General features: G+C 36.4%; 1 protein-coding gene across 1 annotated transcript in view; it reads left to right on the forward strand.

Moving 5' to 3' along the window:
• LOC107099078 (proton myo-inositol cotransporter-like) overlaps positions 1-25,886 on the forward strand; it is an 84,936-nt gene that overhangs the window by 10,238 nt on the left and 48,812 nt on the right. The window contains exons 2-3 of the mRNA XM_015397050.1: positions 5,663-5,822; positions 7,477-7,685. Of these exons, the coding sequence (XP_015252536.1) occupies positions 5,663-5,822; positions 7,477-7,685 (369 nt within the window). The remainder of the gene's footprint in view (positions 1-5,662; positions 5,823-7,476; positions 7,686-25,886) is intronic.

The following is a 25,886-nucleotide window of genomic DNA, read 5'->3' on the forward strand; positions in this document are numbered from 1 at the left end:
TATATATATATATATATATATATATAAAAGTGTTGTTTAAGATTTTATTGACCTAAAGCTAATTTCTCTCACTAATCCACTAATCATGCTTTATGTAAGCTATTTTCTTTGCCTTTTTTTTTATCTTAACATTACTTTTGAAAACAACTTTACAGTAATTATCTGCAGGTGTTCCAGTTCTTTGTCTCTTTGTTCTTCTGTCGTCTGTTGCTTAAAACCTGGCTCCCTGTTTGTACTGTAACCGTCAGCCTTTTCATTCAAATATCCATTTAAGATACGCATGCAGATGTCTTGCTGTTGCTTTGGTCTTGGTTAACTCTACGATATGAAAGAAATAATCTGGTGATTCCACCTATCTAATTACCTTTACTCTCCCCCTGAAAGAGGTGCGCCATCCAAGCAAAGGGAACAAACTGCTTGCCATGCAGGTAGACACTTCGGACCTCCTTCACATGGTTTAGAAAACTCCCGCACCAACACGCCTCCAGTCTGCTTCAGAGCTACATGGCTGGAGTTCAATGAGGGATCCTGCTCACTGGCCGATACAGCGGCCAAAACAGATTTTGTGCCCAGTGTCGCTAAACCTGCTTCATGCAGGCTCCGGGTCCTAGAACCTGTTTCCCACTGTCTGGCAACACCTAAGCCTTATCCTGGCCTCAAAATGCTGCTGCCGCCTGACTCCCCGATTCCTGAAGCCTCTAAAGGGGGTGTCCAGGTGAAATTTCTCATTCCTCAGTGTCAACCAGTTTTTGTTTTAGGACTTGAGTTCTCCAGGTTGATTGTTCCTGAACTCCTCTGTGGGTACCAGCTTTCTGAGCTACTTTAAAGACCTTCTAGCATTGTTATCTATGTATTCTCCATGAATCTTAATCACTAGCCTATGAAGTTCTTACCTTACCATCGCCATCTTTCTGCACTTTATGCCTCTATAGAACCACCTCCGGAACAGTTTTTGTTCTGTTTTGTTGCTCGTACTATTCACCCTGCAAGGGTCGTTAATGGACTCATTGGGATGTTTGTTATCATCCCACAGATGGAAGGAAAGAGACTTGATATCATGATCCAAACCTGTTCTTTGTTTGCCCTAACTGAACCTACAGTACCTTTGCTTCATGTAGTTCCCCTTAATCTCAGCAATATTTTTATTATCTTTGCTGCTTATATGTATTCACAATGTGCCTGCTGCATCGGTCGTCCTCAAACTCAGACCGTAACTTTTATTATCTTTTCCACCACCAGTCATGTCCTAAATACTGACGATAAAAGTCAAACCACATTAGCTTTAGTCACTATAAACTGATAAGGTAAAGCTAGACTCTAAAGGCTGTGAGCTGATAACTCTTATTTTTTACAGTCAACAAAAAGGAATGAACCTGCAAACAATTTATTGTCTCTACTGTCGACAAGCATTATCTTTACAATCAAGCATATTTCCCCTGCCACCACCTGTAGCAGGATTTGCTATAGAGATGATTTGTCACCTACCAAATCTAACAACAATATCAGCTGTACTGTCACACCAGCAGACAAATGGGCTGTTTATAAATGCAGACAAGGCTTGGATGGGAACATGCTGGTAACTCAAAGCTAAAGAAGGGTAGAAAAAAAACAAGAAATATGAAGGCAAATGAAATCCAAATCACTGTTTCCTGTTGTCTTTACACTTGTTGGCATTTTGGGAAAACTTTTTCTTGATGTATACCTAGCTTTGGATGACATTGATATGCAAAATGGCTCTTTGCACAGCTTACCCCTGATTATTTAATGACATTGTGTCAGAAGAAAATTAGAAATCTGATCTATCTTCCCATATTTTTTGGTCAGTTGGTATTAAAAATTATTCATAATTGTTCTAATAAATATAAATACTTTTTTTTTTCAGAAAACATGTATAATAGTCTTACGCTAAAGTTAACATTCACTCAGAAAGCCCAGATGATGACATAGCTTTGTAAGCTACTAAAAGATTAACTTAGAATTTAACTTTTATTTCGATTTTGTATAACCACAGTGTATACCAAACAAAATTTAGTTTTGTACAGCTCTCATGACATTGCCATTTCTTAAAGTGCAGCAGGGATCAAATGTAAACTATGTGGGAGAAAAAAGACATGGTGCAAAAAAAACAACAACACATTGATATGGAAGTTCAGAGCATTAAATATATATGTTGCAATTTTGCAGTGTTTTGGTTCTGTGTTGTCATGTTTGACATTATTTAGAGTTTTCTCAACAGTTCAGCTGTCTAATGGGTGTGGGGAAGAGGAGGTTAGTGAATCTGTTGGACCAGCATCGGATGCTTCGAAAGCCTCTTTAGCAATTGAGGCGTCTTCATTAATGTATTTTAATGCTAACTTCAAACAATCTGTTTCTTTATAAATTCATATTAAAATCTAATATAAGAAACCAGAATATTGAATAAGAATAAAGCATCAGAAATCTGGTTTAGTCTTATTTATATAAATGTGTGTGTGTGTTCTATGGGTTTCTAGACCGTAATGAACAGATCTATCTCTCAGACCTCAAGTAGCCATAGAAACAAGGTTCAAATTTTAAGATGAATTATTTAGTATGCAAATTAGTTTTACAGGTTTACAACCTATTTTAACTAGAAATTTTAGGGTGAGCCAATATAACTAACAAAAAAAATCTCAAGTACACGAGATGACCAGATTAACAAAAATAACAGAATAATTTATCTTCCAATTAAGAAAAGAAGCAGAAATCTGGAATCCACACATCGAACAGGTGTTCTAACTAAGGCATAGTTGGTAAAGGCAGAGGATTAATGCTGGAAAGTAAGCAGCACCCTCCAAAAATCTGTCTTCCACCTCAGATAAAGAATTAGCAGTCTCAGGCATCCCCCAATCATAGAACAGCAGCATATTTAAATATTCAAAAACAACAAACACAGCAACTTAATACACAGGATAGTGTTTTCTTTTGTCCTTGCGGTACAATGTAAGATTTTAAGACACTGGCCCCAGCTTAATGAACCCTAGTCAGCATGTCTGGATAGCTAATTGCCAAAGTTACTTCCACCTTATTGGCTGATTAATTAGTCATGTTAAGGGATCTGAGATTTATAGTGAACAATGTTATGTATATAAAAATTTTAAAAATCATCATATTATTTCTTCTGACCGTGCTTTTTCTGTGGCAGCTCCTAATCTGTGGAATGATCTGCCTCTGAGCATAAGACAGGTCTCTTCTTTTGGCACAATTTGAAAGGTTTTACTTTGTTTTATTCTCTTTGTATAATAATATGTATTTTTACACTCGTTTTTTTTCTATTTTATAATTTATTGTATTCTATGATTATGTACAGCAGTTTGGTCCTGTCCGGTGCATAAAGTGCTTCATAAATAAAGTTGGTAATTGGTATTTCTGTCAATGAGTAAGGGTTTGTGTGATGGACTAAAGTGAAATTAAATTGAATAATTTAACAACAGAAAACGTTCAACATATAGCATGGTTTGTAGAGAACAGCCTGTACAACGAGGAAGTAAACACTATATGATGGAGAATGAGAGGTAAATGGAAGAATTAAATATCAATCAAGGCATAAATACAGATGTAGGGAAGGAGAATGACAAAGAAACGAGGGAAGCTAATCTGAGGAAATGAGTTGCAGCTAAGGAGGAGAGAAACGCAATGAAGCCATCAGATAGAGGCTGATAAAAACAAATGAGACATTTTTTCTACATTTTTTCTGTCTTTCTATTGTATGCATTCACCTTCTATAAAATATATACCACAACCTTTACATTTATTAACAAGCCCTGATAAAGGTGTATAGTGAGCTTTTACCTTTAGATTGTATGTATGTTATTTGGCCGTTTCTGAAATATTGGTATATTAGGATTAGCTTTTTTATGGTTACTATAAAAAAGGCAGGATAGCTCTGTGTATCAAACTTTAATATCCCAGTGCACAACAACAAAAACACTTTTTTATTCTCATCTCTCTCTCCCTCCATTCAACCTGGACCTAAATTTCTTACCTGTAACTAAAGCTCATGTGGATTAATTGACAACTTCTCTCCCTTTGTAAGGATTTTAGGTATAACAAATAAATCCAAAAAATTTTTTACTCATTTAACTGTGGTTAGATTTAAATCTGGAGTTCAGTCTAAGTGGATGCTGTTTTATGACCCTAAACATAACTTTCATCCTCCAACAACTCCGAAGATGACCAAGGAAGTGTGGACCCAAACTCCTCCAGAGATTTAAAAGGTGACTGGACACCCAGCCATGAAGTTTAGGGTTTGATAATTTATCCATATAGAAATATATTCCCCTTACTTTAGTTGGATTCTCTGTCTCTTATGTTGAGCTGTCTTTTTAAATCCTTATGAGCAGATTTCTTGTTGGCCTGCGCAGACAGGCTTTGTGCTATAGTGTTTAATTAGATTCCGATAATGATCTGCATCTCGGATATCCGCCATCAGACATTAACAAGGATTGATAACAAGTTGGAAATCCTAAAACAATGTTATTATGGCCCCTGCTTTGATCTAACTAAACACCAAGCTAAAACTAGCACCACCAATTGGGGATATTACTTGTTTGACTAAATTATTTTTGATGTTTTGCTTACATTAAGGCTTTTTTTCCTTCACACAAAAAAAAAAGTATAAAAATCCCTTTTTCCTGGTTAGTGATTTGCCTTCCCAGAGCTGCCACAGTGTGGTGCAAGCTTGGAGACAGTGTGGCTGGTTCCCCTGCTGCAAGAGGTCTCCATAGCAACGGGTAGCCACGTAGTCATGGCGGCAGTTTAGGGCAGGGTGTTGGCAGGAGGTAGAAGGGGGGGAGGAGCTGGGGAGGTTGAGGGAAGCGCTGGCTCTCTATTAATAGAGCCTATCAGGAGCCTGCAGCAGAGAGTATCAGTCTTATTGCACATCGTCAGGCGCATCAGGGGCAGACAGATTGTTCCAGGGGGGTTATGTGACCATCGACCAGATACTGCGAGAGTATGCATGCATCAGTGTATAATCTTAATAAGAAAACTTTTTTTTTCAAGTTTTCTCCCCATTTAGGATCATTGGTGCATCCTAAATGGGGTATAAGGTAAATAAGTGAAAAGTTTATCAACTAGTTTAAAATTTAAAATGCAGTATATTCTATTCACTCAGCTACACATTATGAGTGAAACATAAATGTTAAAGAATTTATTACCTCTGCTAAGGAGTTTATGTTTTTTAGGAGAGTTTGTGTGCGTTTGTCTGTTTGTGTACAGGACAACTTGAAAATCTGTATATGTCTAAGGAAAAACCCAATTAACTTTGATGATTAAAGATTTTTTTTAATACAGGTATTAATTTAAGGTGGAAATGACAATATGTTGGAGGAAATGAGCAACTTCAGCTTCAGTTTAAAAATCAGCTTAAAATGTTTCCAATTAAGAGTTTGTCTGCAAGCACTTATTGGAACAGAAATATCCAAAGGAAACAGATGAACCAGATCTAAACTTTTGACATCAAACAACTCATCATTTTAAAACCCCACAAAACAAAACACTGATCCAGTAAACGCTGAATCTCATGTTCTACTGGTGAATGCTCAGTTCTTTTGTGATTAAACAGAAACAATTCCTTAGCTCATCATGTTTCTTAACTGTTTTTTCTTTAATCATTGCCTCTGCTTTATTTCCTCTTCTGTAGGTATCGCCTCCATGACGGTGCCCGTGTACATCGCTGAAGCCTCTCCGCCCCACCTCAGGGGTCAGCTAGTGACTGTTAACACTCTCTTCATCACTGGGGGGCAGTTCACTGCCAGCCTCATTGACGGCGCTTTCAGCTACATGCGGCGTGATGGATGGAGGTCAGACATCCAGACCTAACATTTTCAGTCTTTCAAATAATACTTAGAAACTTCCACAGAGAATTTTACACAGATACTTTTTCTGCATATATTTAAAGTAAGCTTAGATGGATTGCTGTAACTATGAGAGCTGCGTTCCAACGTTCTACCTATAAATTACAAGAAAAGAAAAGCAAAGTGATTTTATGATTGGATAAAATTCAGAAAGGATCCATCCATCTTTAAGATGTTGTATAGTCTGATATATGCTTGTTCTCTCTTTAAGTTCTCATAAATATTGCCTCATTTTAACTGTCAACATACTCACAGAACAGCTTGTCATTTTTCCAACATCAACCATTCTTTGCAATTGGTAGATACCACTTTCCACCATTTGTCCTGTTTCATCTGTTCTTTTTTTTATCAATTGTGAAGTAAAAATGAACACTGAGAGTTGATATGCAAGGAAGAGGAGAATGACACAAACAGCTGAAACTGTTAGTGTGGGTCTTGGGTGGTAGCATCACACCCCTGCATATAAAGAGACTCCACACGCATGAACATTGTTTCTTCAGTTCATCAAGGACATAAATTTAGTCAGATAAATATTTCAGACAACTGTTTCCCATTCAGACCAGAAACAGGACATGAGAACCTTGAACACAGTGAGGACAGTCTTATCTAAACTAGGGAGGAAACTTCTTCTTCTCAGGCTTCTAAATAATCACTCTATTCAGGCAGAGAAAAGGCACACTTTAAACATTTTATCTCACAAACAGGCCAAGGGAAAACATGATTCCACACAATCTTTTTATTTTTCTTACTCCATTTGCATTTTTTTTACTGTTGTCAGACTCATTGCAGTTTTAAAGCCTCCAGGATTACTACCTTTAGTCCTTTTTTAAAAAAGGATTGCTTCAGACGTCGGTCTGATAGGTACTGTAGGGTGGAAGTCGTACAGAAAGGTGCTGCTGATTGGTGTGATTCATGCATGATAATGGCTTTTAGGGGAAATATGAGTTTAGACTTATAAATGTTTCCTGACTCACTGAAAAAATAAAAACCCTTATATATTTTCTTTATTCTAATCTATTTATCTTGTAACTACTCTATATTTTAATTCTTGTTAATGAATGGTGTATTTTTTCCAACCCCACTCAGCATTTGAACTTAACCTACTCCAGGACCTATCATGATTTTGGTCATGTGTCGACTCCAAATCCACTAACACAAGTAAAAAACTCTTTTATCCAGGAATTCTGATACTAGTCCTTGAATTCAAAATTAATTTACTATCCCTGTTTGAATATCCAATGTCTAAAATGCTGTGTGCATTCTTGCATTACATCTGCATTGCTTTTGTGTAGAGTATTTTGAGACGTTTGTAACGTTTTTCATTTCCGTCTCCATGCACCAAACTAATTTCTGTGACAAATTTTAGTATGAATGCATTAGACAGCACACACCTTTAAAAACAGTTTAGCTTAAATGCTAAGGGAGTCAACTAAATGAAATCTGAATTGCTTTATTAGTTTTTTAGCCAGATTATTTAATGAACCGTAATTCTGCTGTTGTTCAATTTCCCCACCTCACGCCAATTGCTTTATATAAAGTCAATCCTCCATTTTTAATCAAATCATTTACAGCACATTCTGCATGTTCCCTCCATCTTTAGGTACATGCTGGGTCTGTCTGTGCTTCCTGGTTTGCTCCAGTTCATCGGATTCCTCTTCCTGCCTGAGAGCCCTCGTTGGCTGATCCAGTGCGGGTTGACCCAGAAGGCACGCCGGGTGCTCAGCCAGATCCGAGGCAACCAGAACATAGATGAGGAGTACGACAGCATCAAGAACAGCATCGAGGAAGAGGAGAAAGAGAGCGGAGGAGGTAAGGAGACAATGGCTCTAAAGCTTATTAGGAAAATGGATATCGCTTAAGTCATCTTGAAAGCTACATAATGTGCTTATGTCCTTACTGAGGTGCTGGAATTCATTTTAACATTATACCTAACAGCTTTTTTGGCATTGCTACTCCAAAAATACTCAATGAATTGATTGGCTTGTTGTCTGAATAGGACTCTGTCTAACAAAGCCAAATGGCATCACCTGCAGAGTTATAGTGTATCTGTGTTTTTGTTAACGCTGTCATTATTAGAATCTGTGTCTCTGTCAAGATGACATATATTCGGGATAATGTATTCAAAATACCTAACATCACACATTTGTTCAGTACCTAAAATTCCTGTATTAAGATAAGATAAGCTAAGATAAGATAAGATAGACTTTATTGATCTCACAGAGGAGTAATTCCACTAATAGGGAATGCTTTTCTTATTGGCACTCCTGCTGTCAGATGCTGTAAAGCTCCCTCTGGCCCTTAGCACAGTGCCTGGTCTTCTCCAGTTGTATTTCACAAGGTTGAAGCATACACAGGCATGGAACTTCCACCATTCCTTCCTTGAACAACATGTTTTGATAGTGTTCTTTGCCCTCTCTCTTGATCCTATGTTTATTTAACAGAATTTGCATATCCGGAAATAAGATGGCCATGGAAGAAGGTTGATTTTTTAAAATGATAAACATGGTACTTTTATACATCAAGCAATTTGATATTAATAACTGGATTTTTATGAAAAAAAGAATATAACATCACTGTGTGATGTTATATTCTTGTATAACATCACAAGAATATAACAAAAGCTGTATTAAGGCGTTTTTAACTCTAAACGACCTCAGTTTCTTTATAAAGTACAATCCCTGCTGAGCCTTGGAGCTATAAAAAAGTCTGCCCAGAAATCCCACTTCAAAACCTATGGCCAGATATTTGTAACTTGAGACAGTCTCTATCTGCTCTGGTAATGAATGTGAGGAGAAAAACTGAAGCTTCCTAAAAGCAGGAGTCTTTTGATTTTGTGTGCATGAAGTTTTGGTCTTTTAAGATGGAACCAGAGTAATTACAGCATGGTGAGAACAGCATCCTCCCCTTGCAGACTGTGGGTGGTGTAGGAGATGCTGTAATTGAGAAAGTATAGCCCTTTTAACTGTGCGCTCAAAGCACTGGTACCAGAGATGTCAGTGCATTGGGACTATAATCATTTAGCTATGATGATCTAGGGTTTTGGACACAACCGCATAGAGGATGTTTTCTTTAAGGAAGAGACAGTTAATCATTTATCTAAAGTAAAACTGCTTCATTATCTCCATTTAGGATGGTGATATATTCACATACAGTCATTTGATGGGAATTAATATGTCCAAGAAATTAAACTCTGTTTACCATACTAGAGGAGTCCACAGAGGCTACCTCAGCCTGTGTTCTTATCAACACACATTTGACAGGGCCATAACCCTGAGCTTCCAGACTGCAGTTCTCTTTTCCATCCATTTGATTTCATCTGCAGCGAGCCTGATTAGGCTGTTCATGTCCTCCTCCTGTGGAGCAATGACCTCCTTCCTACAGGAGGAACATTAAATCATTTACTTTCCTGCTGCAGTCCCAGAGGGATTGAGCTGACCTGTCAGTCACACAGTAAGAGCAGTAGTGGGGAACCGTAGGGTGGTCTGATTCTGGTATTTGTAGAGAGGTTTTTCACCTTTGTTAGTCTGTTTTACAGCCTACAAAATTTTTTTCAGCTAACCAAAAGCTTCAACCAAAGCTTGTTATTATATCTCATCTAATTGCATAGTGTGTCAAAATGCAGGGAAAAAACTTACTTTTAGTTTGAATTAAATTTCCTTCTGTGCTACAATAGCTTTAATAAAACCAGTTCAGGCTCACTTCTACACACATAGAAGAAAGTTCCAAAAAATTTAAACTTTAGCGAAATTTTCTAGATTTAACTGATTCTGCTCTAATTCTCCTAAAATACATCATTACTCTCATTACAGATTGATTAATCAGAATATTCGCCTGTGGGAGTGGTGGCCTAGTGGTTAGGGCATACAGCTTGGAATCCTGAAGTTCTGAGTTCAAGACCTACTCCCTCAGACTGCCACTCTGGCTCTCTGAGCAAGACCCTTAACCCCACACTGCTCCCCGGGCACCCCACAATGGCAGCCCACTGCTCCCCAAGGGGAGGGGTTAAATACAGAGGTAAATTTCTCCAATGGGAGATCAATAAAGTTCATATATTACTATTTTTGTAGTTATTTTACAAAATTGCTGAGGCTTGGATCTGCAGATACCAAACACAGAAAACAGTTAAGATTTTTCTATAGGAGACAAGATATAAGAAGGTATAAAATTGTATTCAAAATATTTTCCTATCCTTCATGTCAAAAGAAGCTATTGCTTGAGAATATGTGGAGGCAGCGGAACTGTACTTTTCTTTTCAAATTAAAAGGTGTAAATACAAGTTCAAATTTTTTAGATCTTATTTTCAGATATCTTCACAAGTCATTTGGGTAGCAAGTCAAAGCCAAGTGCCAGGCTTATGAGTGTTAAGTATGGTGAAGTCTAAAGTCAAAAGGGGCAATTACATGGTTTTCTTTTAGCTCCAAATCCAAGCTAAGCCCCAAGTCTTTAAACAACCAGTCTAAGTCAGGATCTTTTTTTTTTTTTTATTCTTGGAATAGTTCCATTCAAGTTTCAAGTCTTTAAGGGTTCAGTTATGTCCAGTTGCTGCATGCTATATCAAAGTCCAGTCTAGTCTTTGTGGGCCAAATCCATGCCAGGCCAAAGGTCTTTTAGTAACAAGTCCAAGTCATTTATTAAGTTGTTTGGTATCATATTCAAGTCAAGTCTGAAGTGGTTTAAAGGCAGTTTAAGTCATTTATAATAAATTTTAGGTCAAGTGCAACAAACAAGATAGTTTTCTGTCAATAGATTAACTAATAGGAAGAAATAAGAATAAAAACTATGTTTCATCCTGTTCTTCTTGCTCAGTCTTAAGTCAGACAGAATGGACAAGTTATTTCTTAGCTGAACTTTATTAAGGTTCCCCTGAACCAAAACAACTCCAGAGTGGTCTAGGAGGTTGATACACTGACAATAAATCTGTTATGTATTGAGGTGCTGATCCATTCAGTGATTTATAGAATAACAAAATGATTTTAAAGTATATTCTCTGAGCTACAGGGGGCTGGTGTAAGAACTTTTCATCATGAATAAAACAATGTATTATTATCTTTTTTTAAATAATGTATAATAGATATTTTTTTTACCCAAAGAAATAAAACTTGTGGGTAAAACATCAAGACAAGATGAATAGGAGATTATCTGATGAACAGTTGAGTTTATTTTAACTGGAGACAGTATTGGTACCGGTGTTGGTATTGATATGCAGACTGCTTTTCTATTACCTTGTATTTGCTGAGTAAAAAAACTTTGCAAAGTTATTGCAGTCCTGTTTTAAATTAGACTTCATCAGCCACAGAGATAGGAGGGTTTGTATATCATTATTGTAAGGGAAACTTTATGTTGACATATAACTGGAAGGCGAACCTGAAGTTTTTGCAGTCTCTAACAAGTTGTTTTTCTGGAATTAGCCTATCCTTTGTTTACTTCTCTTCACCTTCCACCATCCTCCTGCAATCCTGGAGGAAAAGCACCGCCTAGAGGGTTGTGCTGTACCGCAGCATTGGGGTGATGCAAAGTTTCTTTTCAACCACATGAAGGGTTTTGTCTGTAGGCCAAACAAGTCACATTTGGTCCTATTCCAACAGAGCACCTTGTACAACATTTTGGGTTTGCAACCATGTATAGCTTTTTGTCTACTGCACCAGCTAAAATCTGAATCAGTCAGTGATCCAAATTTACTTACATAGCTCAAACTAAAATTTAATTTTTTTTTAGATTTACCTGTTTATATTATTGTGTTGAAGTAGCAATTGAAAATGTAGGTTTTTGTCGAAACCCTGCCACGGATTTCCTTTTACATAAATGAGTCAACACTGCATTTTTGCCCAGATAAACACTTATAAATATATAGATAAAGTGTAAAGCTTTCCATCTTAAAATAAACTAACATATTCATGCATGATTTTAAGACTGGATGTTCTGAAAAGTATGACGGCAATGCTTTTATCCAGCCTTGTTGATCAACAGTATAACCAGATGTAAAACTGTAGTTTTCAATTAAACAGATATTCAAATTGTGTTTTAAAAAATAGAACATTTAAAACTGCTTTGGTTTAGTACTTCTCCATTTGGCATTGTACTTTTATTGTTTAGTATCTTGATATTCAACCCTAAACTGACAACCCTATTAACTCTGATGCAACCATTTGCTCTCAGAAGTCACCTAATAGGTTAACCTAGTCAATCTGTGTAATTTCATTTCTGACCTTTAGCAGAGATTGTGATTTATTAACATAGCAATCAACCTAAAGACCAAACCCTTTCTGATGCGTTTTGACATAAAGCTTTGTCAGGGTGTCAAACAGATCAAATCAGCCGTCCTTTTGGAGATGATTTGCTAGTGTAAGAACTCCACATGTTATAGTATATGTTAATAATACTATAGGAACATTGATGTTATTGTGTTAGAAAATGAAAATGTTGGATGTCATGCAAGGATTTCTTTATAGGTAGGACCAAGGGATGTTTATATAATACATAAGTAGAGCATCAATTTCAGTTTTCAACCGTAATGCTAATTATTCAATCACTAGACATGCTACATGAAATGCATTTTAGATTGACTCTACTCCTATCCATTAGACAAGGAGATAGAAAAATAAAAGTAAACCAAGGGGAATCTTTATGGATTCGTTAACTGTAACCCAGAACCTTCCAGGCATCAAAACAGTTTTTTGAGGTTAATGTTATATTTAGATTTATAGCGAGTTCTTTTTTTCTGTGGGTGTTATCTGCTGTGTTTACTCTCTTGTCTTTGGCTACAGCTGTGCACTATGAGAGAAGCCTTCTGCTCTTCTATGTTAACAAGAGACTCAGGTGTTAAGTTTTTAAGGGTTGGAATCCATTTAATGGAGGTTTCACTACAGGCAGAGCACTCGCTTTAATGGACTGCTAATTCAAAGCGAGCTGCTTGACTCTCTGGAGAGGGCTTATGCTGAAATGCGTCAAACTTTTATCAGTCTTTAGGACCGCTGCCATCTTACTGAAGGCTTATTTTTATATTTAATAACAGACGGTCTGGAAGCTTTTTGGTTTCATCTTCTGAAATTAAAGTCCAGGAATCACTCTTTTTACATATATATCGGGGAAAAGTTCAGGTAATGTAGGAGATGTAGGTAGGATAAGTACTAAATCTTTATAAGATTTGGAATGTATGGGAAAAAAGAAGTATAACAAGAAGATGGTCATTTTTGTATTTTGGAAATTACTGGATGTCACGTTAGAGACACAATGACCGGGATTGAGCTAAAACTGAAATTTTGGGTTAACTTGCTCAAAAAAAAATAAGAACACTGTAATCACTCCCATCAGGGAAACACGGTGGTGGCACCAGCATGCAATGAACCTTTTCTCAATAATGAAAGAATACCTGCTGGAGGTTTTTAAAGATTTAAAACTGGAATGGAGGCTGACCTTCCAGACACTATCAATGCATTTTCTGCCCTCTGCACACCCACAGGTTTTAAAACAAGCTACTTCCCGTTTAACTTCCTGATGCCAGTGGCCCTGGGCTGCAAAAGGCCTAGTCTATGCGCTTCTCAGCTAAAAGCTATGATAAGTAGCGACCAAATCCCTCTGGAGAGGCCTGTGTTTCTTAGATCAAGTCAGACTACCTTTCCTACAATTCAGAGGTTCAAAGAAGTTTAAAACAGTGATCCCTGAAACAGCCTGCTGATGCAGAGACAGAGAGCAAATCCAGTTCTGGTAACCTAAATCTAACCGCAAAGGAGCATCTCTCACCCTAAAACCAAATGAAACTCCATGACCTGATTTAACATCCCTGCGTCACGGTTTAATCACATTTATCTCCTGCTATTTTAAAAGACACAACTTGAACATTGCCCAGAGACCCTTGAACAGACTTTTAAAACCCTTTTCCCCTTTTATTTCCTTAAAAACTTGTGCTTATTTTCGTTATTTGCGTAGTTATTAGATATAATAATACAGTGGCTGATAGAGGTACTGTTGGTCTATTGTGTTATTTTATACGATGAACGATTTATCACTCAGGCTGGATTCATTCTTCTTTCAGTAGCATCCTAATCATTTATTTGGTTGGTGATTAATAACTTTGCTAATTTACATAATCTAAATTACTAAATTGGTGAAAGTCAACTGGATTTTAAACAGCTGGATCAGAAGTCCATCCTTTGTGAGAGACTAAGAACCCTGGTCAATAAGCAAATTACAGTTATAATCATTTAATAGATAATAATTAATTAGTTTTACCCTTGATTAGAATGACCTATTAATGAACTATAACTTCCAGTTCTAGTTATTTAATATTTCATAATCTCTGTAGGTTTCGGGTTGTTTGGGAGAAAAAAAAAAGATGGTGGATTTGAGGTGTGATTGAGATGCCACAGGAAACCAGTGAGTAAAAGCTGATGGAGAACAAAGACAATTGAAGTCTGATCTAAGAAGTGAAGCGGGAAGAAAAAGAAATTGGATTCATCCTGCAACTAATCAACCTTGACAACAGAGAACAACATGTCTCTGGAAGACATGGCATCTCTACATCCCTCGGGTCACCATGGGGCTCAGTGAAGAGCAGCCTTTTATTACACACACACTCACAAATAATCACACTCTGATGTGCAAAAGCAGACCCAGGCTGCTGCGTGCCCCTCTAGTGGGACTCAGAGTGAGTCCAGCAGTTTCTGTTTCGTTTCAGTGCTTGTCCTCTCTGTCACTGCATCTCAGTGAGCACCAGAGGAAACAAAGCATGAAGCCACCTCACACAGACAACTTGTTATGTTTAGGGCTGCTGGTTAACATTTGGTTCAGTCTGGGAAAATAGACACAATGTCCTGAATTTAAAATATTGTTACAATTACTCCAGTTAATCATTTATTCCACTGACTTCTTGCTAATGTTTGTAATATCTTGTTTTTTATGCTGTTAGATAGAACATGACAGCAGAGATTTGATAAACCCAGATTAGCACATTGCATAATAAGTGTGTTGTTAATGTTAATGATAATAAACATAGAAAACCCATCAAACTACCGGTAGGTGATAATATATTATAAATAATTCTTAAAATTTATTCTACATTTATTGTTTTACAGCTGGTCATTCAGTGATTACCAGAATTTCCCCATTGTAGGAAAATAAAAGGATTTTGTATTCTATTAGGAGTAAATTGTCAATAAAAACAGGTGAAGTATTTAAATTAATTTCACCTGGACTAAATCAAGTAAAGCCAACCCTCAAATTAAGTTTATTTACGTTCTGAATTTCTAAAATAGTAATTTAAGAAATGTTTATTATATTTACACAGAGGAGAGTTCTATCACACCAACCCTCCATTCCTCTTCTAATAACCTTTGACAAGCCTGGCATGATGCTGCCAACACCATGTTTTAATGTGGGGATATTGTGCTGTATTCAGGGTGATGACATGCCACTGTATGTCTTCCAGCGAAAATCGCAATTTATATGTTGGGTTAAAAGTAGAAATAGACAGCTGTATCAGCCAGTTGATTAATTTGGCCATTATTAGTGTTTATATCGGCCGACACATGCATGCGTTGGTCGATTCATTAATGCACTCAGCAGCCTTGCCTTGCGATTGCGTAAGGCGGACACTTCTATACTCCCTAAGTTTCATTGTTAATTTTATCTTTTATTTTTTTATGTCTCTTTCTGCTTAAATCGAGAACTTTGTAATATCTGTTATCAAATGTCATTTTCATTATGTAAATAGAAGAAAAAAAGTGATATCAGCCTCAAGAATTGAGCCCAAAAAAACCCTAGCAGTGAATACTAGGGATCTAAGGAAGTATATTGCATGTACCCAGAATAAAGAAAAGAAATTGATCTGTTTTTTTCTGAGTTAACAAGATACTTTTTTACAAAAATAGATAAAACTGTTATTATTTCTTAATTAGCAAGATCATTTAAAACAAATAAATAAATAAAAATGTTCCTGAATAAGACAAAAAAAATCTGTTTATCAACAAGATAATGGTGCTGTGATTTCATAGTAAATTTTACTGTTACCATTTAACACTGCAGATTTCTAAGCAAGAGATGCATTTCATTAAGAGAAGCTTCAACATGTCATGTTTTTTGACTTTAATTAATTTTCACTTCTTTGTGGAATTGAGACAGCAGGAAACTCTCTGGTCCCTTAGTTATGCAGATGCCACCACTTTTAGCTTGTTGACTTTGCAACGACACCACCGCCCTGAGCACTACTCATGGCTTGGTTGTTTCCCTCCCTCTTTTTCTCTTCGTAGTTTATTTTCTTGATTCATAAAAACACATTATTGATCTATTATAAAAATCCTCCATAAAAAAAAACCCAAATAAATAGTGGTGCTTGTGCAAAGCTCATACTATGGTATTTGTATTTAAACAGTAATTACTGTATGTTTATATAATAAAAACAAAGATATTCAGCGTTCATTTTATTTTAAACACTTTGCAGAGCATTGCTCAGAGGAAATGTCAAAGTGAAAATAATAAATAAGCATTTATTTAGTCACATTAGATACTTGTTTTTTTTTTCTGCAGGATAAGAGATCATTACCTGGGGAAAAAATCCTGTGAAAGGTTGACTGTAAACCCCATAGAATATGAATGCGTTTGTGTGTTTTATGCTGGAAAACAAAGTGCGTGGCTACCATGGAAACAATGCTTCACACTATCGTTTTTCCTCTCACCTTAGAGATTAACAATGATCAATTGCCAGTGATTAAAATGCCAAATGGTGACAATCTGAATAGGAAAATGTTATCTTATTTAAATCCATACATCTAAATCCATCCAGCTATAGGACTCTAATAATAACTCTCGCCCTTCCTAAAGCGACAAGCACAAATAACTATGTTTTAGTCGTTAGAAAAGGAGAGGCTATAGATGAAGAGAAAATGAAGTGGAAAATAAAGGTGTTGGGATAGCAATTATGATGGAGAGGCAATACCAAGGCAACGTTTTAGGTCAATTGTTAGAAACATTATGGGGCCATTCTTCACTATAAGCCCATAATGCACTTTATTGAACGCATTGATTTCTTTGGAAAGCTTGTCTATAACAGTTCTTGTTCCACAAAGCACCGAGGAGCAGATTCTGATGCCGGCCTAGAAGAAAACAAAGGGCACGTATGGACACTGAGTGATGGAGACAGCATGACACAAGTAGTTTGTAAAGGGAAATGATCTGCGGTATTTTCACCGCTAAGAAAGTACCAGAGGGTAGCAAGATTAACTCATACCCAAGGAAACTAACTTATTTGTACATTTGGAGAAAAGGTTGTGTGTTATTTCCTATCCTATTGACTCAGAAAAAGAGCTGATGCACCCAATGTTTTTCTCATAATGAAAACCATATAAATGTTAGTGGGGAAACACTTTTTTTAAAAAGCAGCACCATGAAAAGAAAACCGTTGTGTATTGGCAGATTAGATTTTCTTGCCATATTAATGTATTTTTGCCATTAGAACACATGAACATGCTTTGATCAAACATGTTCTATAGCAGCTCTGGCTGTATGTTTAGGTTCTTCAGTATTAAGTCTTTTACAGCCTTTTCCTTTAGGATTGCACTGTTCTTATCTCCAAATATAATAGGCTTAAAATCTATTTATATTGGTTGGAGCTTAGCCAATAGTGAAATGCCAACACTGAGAAAATATAAAAATATATTGCTCTTGGCACTCGTTAATAGACCTTTATAGCTAAACCACCCTGTTGTTGAGCAACATATAAATTCACATACAGTGTGTGTAGAGTGTCTGCTCAAAGTGGATGTGTCACAGTCTTGGTTCTGTTATGTTTTCTTTTGAGTATTTCAGTTTTACTTTGCTCCATGTTTTCTAGTTTTAGTGTTTTAATTCTTATTTTGTTGTGTTTTCTGGTTATTTTCAGTTTCCAGGTTTTTATTTGTTGCCCTCTGCTGCCCTCTTGTGTTCTCCTTTTCCCCTAGCTCCTTTCCTTTTCTGCTCTGTTCACACCTGCTCCCAATCTGCTCGTTAGCCCTCTCTTTGTTTCAAACTCCCATAAATACTCTCTCTGTGCAGTTCTTGAGTGCTGGTTCCCTATCTAACTTCCTCCAACTCCGTCTCACTGAGTCTTCCACCTCGTGATTGTTTTCCCCAGATGTCTCCATGGTTTCTGGTTTGTTTGACTTTGTTTTCATGTTTTTATTTTTGGATTTTTGGATTCCTACCTCAGTTGTTTGAAAACACTTCATTAAATCTACAAGAAACTCACCTCTGCCTCCCTGCCTCTGCATTTGCGTCCACAAACCACTACCCAATCCTGACAGGAACAACTAACTTTAGCCTTAGTGCTTCTGAACTCTTGAATGGCTTTGTTCACTATCCTCTCAAAACTATTGTTTGTCCTTTTGTTTTTGAAATTTTCACAAATGTGCTTAAGTATGATACATGATACGTCAATTTAATATTCAAATATCTTTGAACAAACACTTTGATTTTCTCTTTGATTGCATAGAGGTGCTAGGTGCATACTTAGTCACTTCCTCTTTTTAAAAACAAAACCTTTTCCCAACTTCCTTTCTTCATAAGTCATTTCCATAGCAATGAACAGCTGCAGGGAGCACTGCTGAGATTAGGGTGACACAATAATTGTTTATAATGCTGGCTGATAATGTTTCACTTTATTTCTTTAACTATGAGGATTACTTCAATAGTTCCATATCATCAGTTTTACTTCATAGCTTTCACCAAAAGACTGCTGGAGATACACACCAGTCTACATGATGGTAGAAGATGGATGGATTTTAGAAGCGTATTGATTGTTTTTGTGTTCCTAACTTTACCCAACACCTTTCCCAAGTCTCTCAACCTTCTCCACTCCCTAGCTGCTTCTCATCTGCTCAATAACTCATTTTGTAGCATTTTTTAGCATTGTACCAATAAAGTTCCCCATTATAAGTAGTTTTTGGTTACCACTGGCAGTATTAAATCTTTTATTGTTGCCACCAGCCTGTCTGGCTATTCCCTTATAATTATGTATCATTTTTTATCTCTTTTTATCATGGATTTCCAGCCTTTGCCTTTTCCTTTGTGTCCTACAAAACACTGGTTTATCCCAAAAATTTGTTGTTTTTTTTTCCCCATAAGTTCTAATGGTTTTGTGCACAAATGTAGATTTCTGTTTGTCCTTGCCCCTAGTAAGCTGATTTAAAGAGACGATTCTGGAATATTACATCAGTAAGACAAACCTATGGGGTGCACACAATATGAATTATGTTCAGAGGTTTGTTTTCCTGATTTCTATTTATTCATATCAGTCTAAAAGCAATTACCTGTAATTATTCTGCAGGGCAATCTCCTCTCCAGGCTGCTGCTCTGTTGGACTTACTTTTAGCTACATTTTAGAGATAGCTGAAAGGTAAAACCTGTTACTGGAAGAAAATGGTCTGTTTTTATGTTGCTGTCACACTTTTGTTAATAATTCATTTCATACATTGTTTATAATGTTTTTTAATTAGGATACAGGGGGAAAAAACTGCCTCGATAGAGATTTTAGCATTAGCCTCTGTTTCTCTCAATCCTGAATAATTTAAGATATTTGATTTTTCATGAAACTTTACTGCTTTCATATGTTTGGTTAAAAAGTCAACATTAATCTCATGCTTCTTACCAAGGTCGAAATATATTATTGGAGACAAAGAACATCATCTTTGAATCCATCCCTTCTACCTTATATGCTATATATAGGTCTCCTAATTTGATCAATTCATGTTCTTAATGTGAAAACTGTCTTTTCAGATCTAAGCATCACTGTTTTTACATTTTAATTTGAATAAAAATACCTGCAAAAATAATATGCAGCAAAAGTGCTCATTCTGCTTGAGGGTTTCACAGTTTACCTAATCCACAAATTTCAATTAGCCTCATGCTAGAACTGTTCATACAAACAAATGTGTTCCCGCTGTGGAGGACTAATCCTAACATAAGGCATTGGTCTAAAATTCTGGTGCTGTTTCAAGTTTGTTATAACTCATATAAGGGATACACCTTTTACACTTTTATTTCACACAAAATCATTACCTTTCATCCATTTTCCGCTAATTTGTTTAGGTCTGTCATATTAAAAACTAATGAAACCCTAAAGGTCTGAATTAATGGGGCTAAAAGTTGCAAAAGTTCTTAATTAAATTATTTTCAGAAGGAAAACTTGAACAAATATTTGAAACCAAGACATATGGGAATGACACATTTTGTCCCATTTTGCCATAAGTTTGAACAGTAATAAGCTTATGGTGGCATTAGACTGCAGGAAAATGAAACTCAAGACCCACCTGGGGATTCATCATGGAGGCTACATTAGTGAAAGATGAGCAAGCTGCTTTTGGTGAAGGCAAACAGAGGAGATTAGGGAATTTATTTTCTATACACTGCAGTAATAGCCTTCTATTCACCCCAAGTCCATTCTAGCAACTCTAAACACAAGTATCTAAGGATTGAACTTCACACTCATGCTATCCAGCATTTTATTGCTGTTTAATTATGACCTGCAGCAGGGCTTTATTGATCTCCGAAGCATGAGCAGGGGCCTGTGAGTGTTCACAATGGTCATTACTTTTTGCTGAAAAATCAATCCACTTAATAACCACTGAGGAGCTTTGGGATTGCTTATATGTTTACTCCAGAAAGAACAGGTAAGCTAAAAGGATAATCAAAGAGTTTGATTAATGATAATTAGCTTAAAGATAAGGCATGCTTCCTGGTTTTATGCCGTCAAATCAATTTATTGCTAATAAGCTAAAAAAAAAAAAAGAAAGCAGGTAAATGTAGTAGCTTGAATTATTGTGTCATTATTATTGGCTGCTATGAGACGGGATTATAGCATGTGATGGATATCCCACAGTTTACATGTTTAATGTACTTTTAATTAAAAAGCCACAGTTTCTGTTAAAATATAAAACTAATTAATTAAGTTATAATGTCATTATTGGCATCTTGGATTATTTTTTTTAGTATGTGCCCTTTAGTAAAAAGTATTGAATAAATACTTAACAAATTTAGTACTTTTTATGTCTTTATGTTGAAAATTTTTAAATATTATTTCCTGTTTTTTGTGCAAGTTAGTAAGGCTACCTGCTAAAGTATTATGTTTAACTGCTTATCAGGCAAGCTGTCACGGTTGGGTTGAGGTTTTGAGGACAGGGATTAGTAGGTTTTATAGAAACATCATTAATCTATTTTATTTTGTCTCTTTCCAAGTAAGATTTTGTAGCTTTATATACCAAAACCTAAATAATGTTTAGTTTATTTTTATCTACTGTAGCATCCCAATTGTTAATCCATGGCCCCAAGTTTTGGAATCAATGCTGTAAGTCGTAGACTGCTTACGTTTTGTTGCCTTGTGCTGTTTTAGCTGGGATTCAACAGGCAAGAATCTCACTTTTTACAGCATGAAATTTCCTCAAGGACCATTTGCTGTTTTATAAAATGCACAAAAACAACCTTCACGTTTTTCCACAATTCACTTTCCTTTCAATACAATATTTAGAATTGGGTTTATAACTTTAAATATAATATATTCAATAAATTTTCCAAAAAAAAGAGAAAGAGGAGCTTTCTCTTTTTAACAGGTTTTCAGCCTTGAATAAGGCTCTGCTCACAATGGAGAATTAACTAAAGAGATTTTTCACAGCAGGACTGAAGGTTTTCTCTTGTTCAAATAAACAAACTCCCTCTGACAGCAATTAGCATTTACTTTAGACTTTTGGCAATGACCTCCTGGCCTGGGGTTCTATTGTGGTCTGTAAATTTAGATTTCTATTCATTTATTTCACATATCGATTTATGCTATTCATTTACTGAAAATAATTTTTACAATAAAAGTAAGATCGTGACTCAACCAGAGAAGACGTATGCATTGAATATGAGTATGCATTTCTTGAATTATTTTTATTCGTACAGAGGCAAAGAATACAAAGTAACACCGGATTAACTCTTCATTATAGTTATAACTTTAATTTTCTGTCTACAGAAGAATTAACAAGTTTTAGTGTTATATCTAAGAAATTATTCATAGTTGTATTGATAAAAAAAACATGCATACTTTTAATATTAAGTATTAAATAAATTATTAGTACTATACTGGAAATCAGTTAAGCCTTAAATACATCTTCTATCACATAATAAGACTTAGAAAAAGATATTTCACTTATCTAAAAAGTTTGAAAAAGTTTTTAAACCTCAATGTTTCAGCAATAACCTTATTAAATAACAAAATAAAGATGTTGCTTCTTAGGTTACTGTAGAAAAATGCCATACAAACTGACCTTTGTCTGTGTAAGCAATTTTCTCCCACCTTAAACTTGTTTGTAAAATCTTTGGCCACTAACTGCTATCAGGAGGTCCCTTTAACAGCCAGTGGAATCGTGACTTGACTATCCTTGCAGAATTAATTTAACTTTTTTGTCTTTGAGCATAATTTGAATGTTTAAGTTGATGTGACAAAACATCTTAATCAGTTTCCCATCCAATCTTTGGTTAAACTGTTTCTAAATTTCAAATTATTTAACCTTTAGCCTTTCAATTTCATTTTCCTGCAGTGATAAACAAAAAATGATTGGGCTCAAAGTCACAAACTGCTGGCCAGACATTTTCCCTCAGGATTTTTGGGCAGACAGCAGAAATCACAACAGGTCCCATGCATTATAGTAACCTAGAAAAAAAAAATAAAACTTGTCAAGTATAGTGGATGTTAGATGTGGACCCAAATGCAGAGCTAAAGAGGGAGAGATGATGTATTTCAAAATTTAATGAAGAAGTAAAATACAAAATCTTTAGTCCAGAGCTGATCAACAAGAAACTTAAGAAACAAAAAAACCTAAGAGACACTAGGGAGGAATAAATCCAAGAGCAACTGAGAAGGTGTATATAAGGGAGACAGATACACTGGGAGGACTAATTAGCTGATAGGGAGCAGGTTTAGACAGTAACTAGAAGGAGCTAAGGGGAAAGGAAGGGACACTAGGGGGCAGCAAAGAATAACCTGGGGAAACATCAGGATCTAAAGCTAACTCGAAAGAACTTCAATAAGGCTAAAAGGGAATAAAACAAATTACAAAATAAGGAATGACCAAGGGGAAAAACTATAAGATAGGAGGATTGACTGAAAACAACCAAGGCTGTGGAAAACATGACTTAAGGATAAATAATAAACTGAAACTAGACCAGACAACAAACAATACCAATTATGTAGGAAAAAGAGATAGCCATGAAGAGCAAAACTAAGATGTAAATCTAGAGAACAACACAAAACAAAACAAAGCAGACTTGAGAACACTAAAAATAAAAACTAAATAGAAAAACAGGTCCAGAAAGTAAGATCATAACAAAACTATCATCTTTTTATTCTACATTTTTCAGATTAGCTTTTAGTGTGCTGCTCATCCATCCAAATGGTAATTTTCTCAACGGTCTTTTTGATTATTAAAACCTTCGTCTTGGAAAATATAAGATTGGCCTTTTTATCCTTTATGCCTATTGTATCTCCCCTTGTTTGGTAAAGGAGACTAACAGCTTAAAAACAAATGAGGCCCGCAGTACTTTACCTGCACTACTTTACAACACCTCCCTAGCTTCAAAATAACCCCTCAGCTCACAGTGATTTTAGACACAGTCACATAGCCACAGTGAAAGAAGGGTACTAACTTCATTGATGTTCTTAAATTCACTCTACCTAAAGCCCATATATCAGGACAACCAGTTTTATTTTTAAACAAAATGACTGGACCTTAATTATGGTATAGTATTAAGCAATAATATGTTTAATATATAAAACATTCAGTCTTGAACGTGTTTCATAGGATTTAAATGCAGAGGGAGTTGCATGTTTTATACTATAAAATTTTACTTAATCAGTTGAGAATGTTTATTGGTGATGGTGCCTATTTTGTCATAAAACACGACAGATGGACCCAGTATTCAAGGTGAGACAGTCAGTGGGAAAGTTAAAAAAGTTTATCAAATAAAAACAAACAAAACTGAAACTACGATCTGTGGCTCACGGATGCTGCAGGAGGGGGGCGGTGCACCGCCCAATCTCTGACACTCTGGTTTAACAGTTCAGTACATCTCCCTGGAAAGGGGTGCAATCCAGCCGCTGGACTGAAGCCTGACGTGGCACAAGTCACCCAGAGTGTCCCCAGTGCTGCAGCTCCGGTGGATTTGCAGGAAGCCGATCCAGGCCAGGGATACAGGACAGGCAGGAACAGACAGAAAAGACAGCATCCAGGCTTCCATGCATCCTAGGTCTCCAGGCTGGTTCAGAGTCCAAACAGAGTCCCGAGGCATGACCAGGTGGACACGCACAGGAGCAGACAGGAGCAGGTGCAGACGGACAGGCTCAGTGGAAGAGAGTAGTAGAGACAGGACATGGAACCAGAATTTGAGCAGGACCTTTAAACTGGTCTCCACCTTGGAGGCATGCTTACTGGGATAAAAACTGAACCTCCCTGCGTAAAGAGACAAAAACCCAGAGGACTCAGCAGGGGAGGAACAGTGGATGAGCAGGAGATGAGACAGACACAAAATCTACTGGCCACCAGGATCCAGGACATGAACCATGACAAAAACTGAACAGACAGACTAAGAGAAAAAATAATGATCTGGCCCCGAATGCCCAAGCTGAACAGAATAGAAACCAAAGGAAACAGGTGAAAGGAATAAATGATAATTGCTGCCGGGAGAGAAAAAGGCAGGTGAAAGAAATAACAAATTAAGGTAAAGCAATCTCGCCAGATCATGACATATTTAATTTCTAGTGAGGTAGAATTAATGCAATGTACTAAACACCAGTCACTACAAATGTTGTAGCCTTTGACCTCTTTTACACGTCCTCCACTCTCAGTAGCTGCTTTGATCCAAAAATATTTTCCTTGCTACCAAATTAAAAACTGCCTAATTGATTCTCAGACCATTTTCGTATTATATGCCAAAATGTTGTTTTGGTGTGCATTAGAAGTTATCTTAAATTGCTTGTTCTATTTTATGGTGTCAAACTAATGGTATTAAACATATCTGTAACCTCTTCTTGAAAACTGGTGGCTAATGTACTTGACTAATGGGCATAAGTGAGCTAAACCTTTATTCTAATTAAATATTGTTTATAACTTAAGTAATTTTTATGAAGGTCTATTGGAGCTGCCAAGACCTTTGTAGTGTATTTAAAACATTTTGACACTTACAGATAATGTAAAGAAAATTTTAAAAAGACAGAATTTTTATTCCTGTTGGCTTGCCATACATCACTGCACCAAAAGGGTGAATGGGCTCTATGCACAGCTCCACTACTTCCTGAATTTAATGCAGCTCCTTTGTTTCCTGTCTTTCATTACTGGACGAACTGATTAATCCAGGTGTGTCTGGCCAGTTACTTAGGTCATACACACCTGGATTAATCAGTGCATCCAATCATGAAAGACAGGAAACAAAGGAGCTGCATTAAATTCAGGAAGTAGTGGAGCTGTGCATAGAGCCTATTCCCAAATCAGCAGCCAGTCATTCAGCCTTGTAGGGATGGACGTAACGGGTCCAGGATAGCAACCCTTCAGGACTTGACTTGAGCACCTCTGATCTACACAAGGCTGTTTTTGTCCTTTTTTTCTCAAAGGACAGTGGTGTACTGTGATGACTTATACATACCAACATTACAATGAATTTACTATGATTTATTAGTTTTAAAAATTCTTCATGTGTAAATAGAATATCATGTTTGACTTTCAGGGTTTTTGTAAACCCACTCATGTTTGTAATGTTTTCTGCACCAATCCCAGTTTTCTTTTTTTCCTCCAGGTTGTCCAGAACTATTTGTTCTGCTTCACCAGATCGATGACACATCTGCTTGTTTACCTAATCGAGGCTTTGCTTTGACTAAGCCCTTTGAGCGCATTGGAAGCCCTTTGCGCTGTGAAGAACAATTACTAAATGCAATCTTTACACAAGAGCCTCTCATCTAGTCTCAAGGTTTTTAGACGAGAGGTGAGAGTGACGCAGGCAGAAAGAAAGGCAGTGTTT

Source organism: Cyprinodon variegatus, unplaced genomic scaffold, assembly GCF_000732505.1.
Source record: "Cyprinodon variegatus isolate N-32 unplaced genomic scaffold, C_variegatus-1.0 Scaffold28, whole genome shotgun sequence".
In the NCBI taxonomy this organism is placed as follows: Eukaryota; Metazoa; Chordata; class Actinopteri; order Cyprinodontiformes; family Cyprinodontidae; genus Cyprinodon; species Cyprinodon variegatus.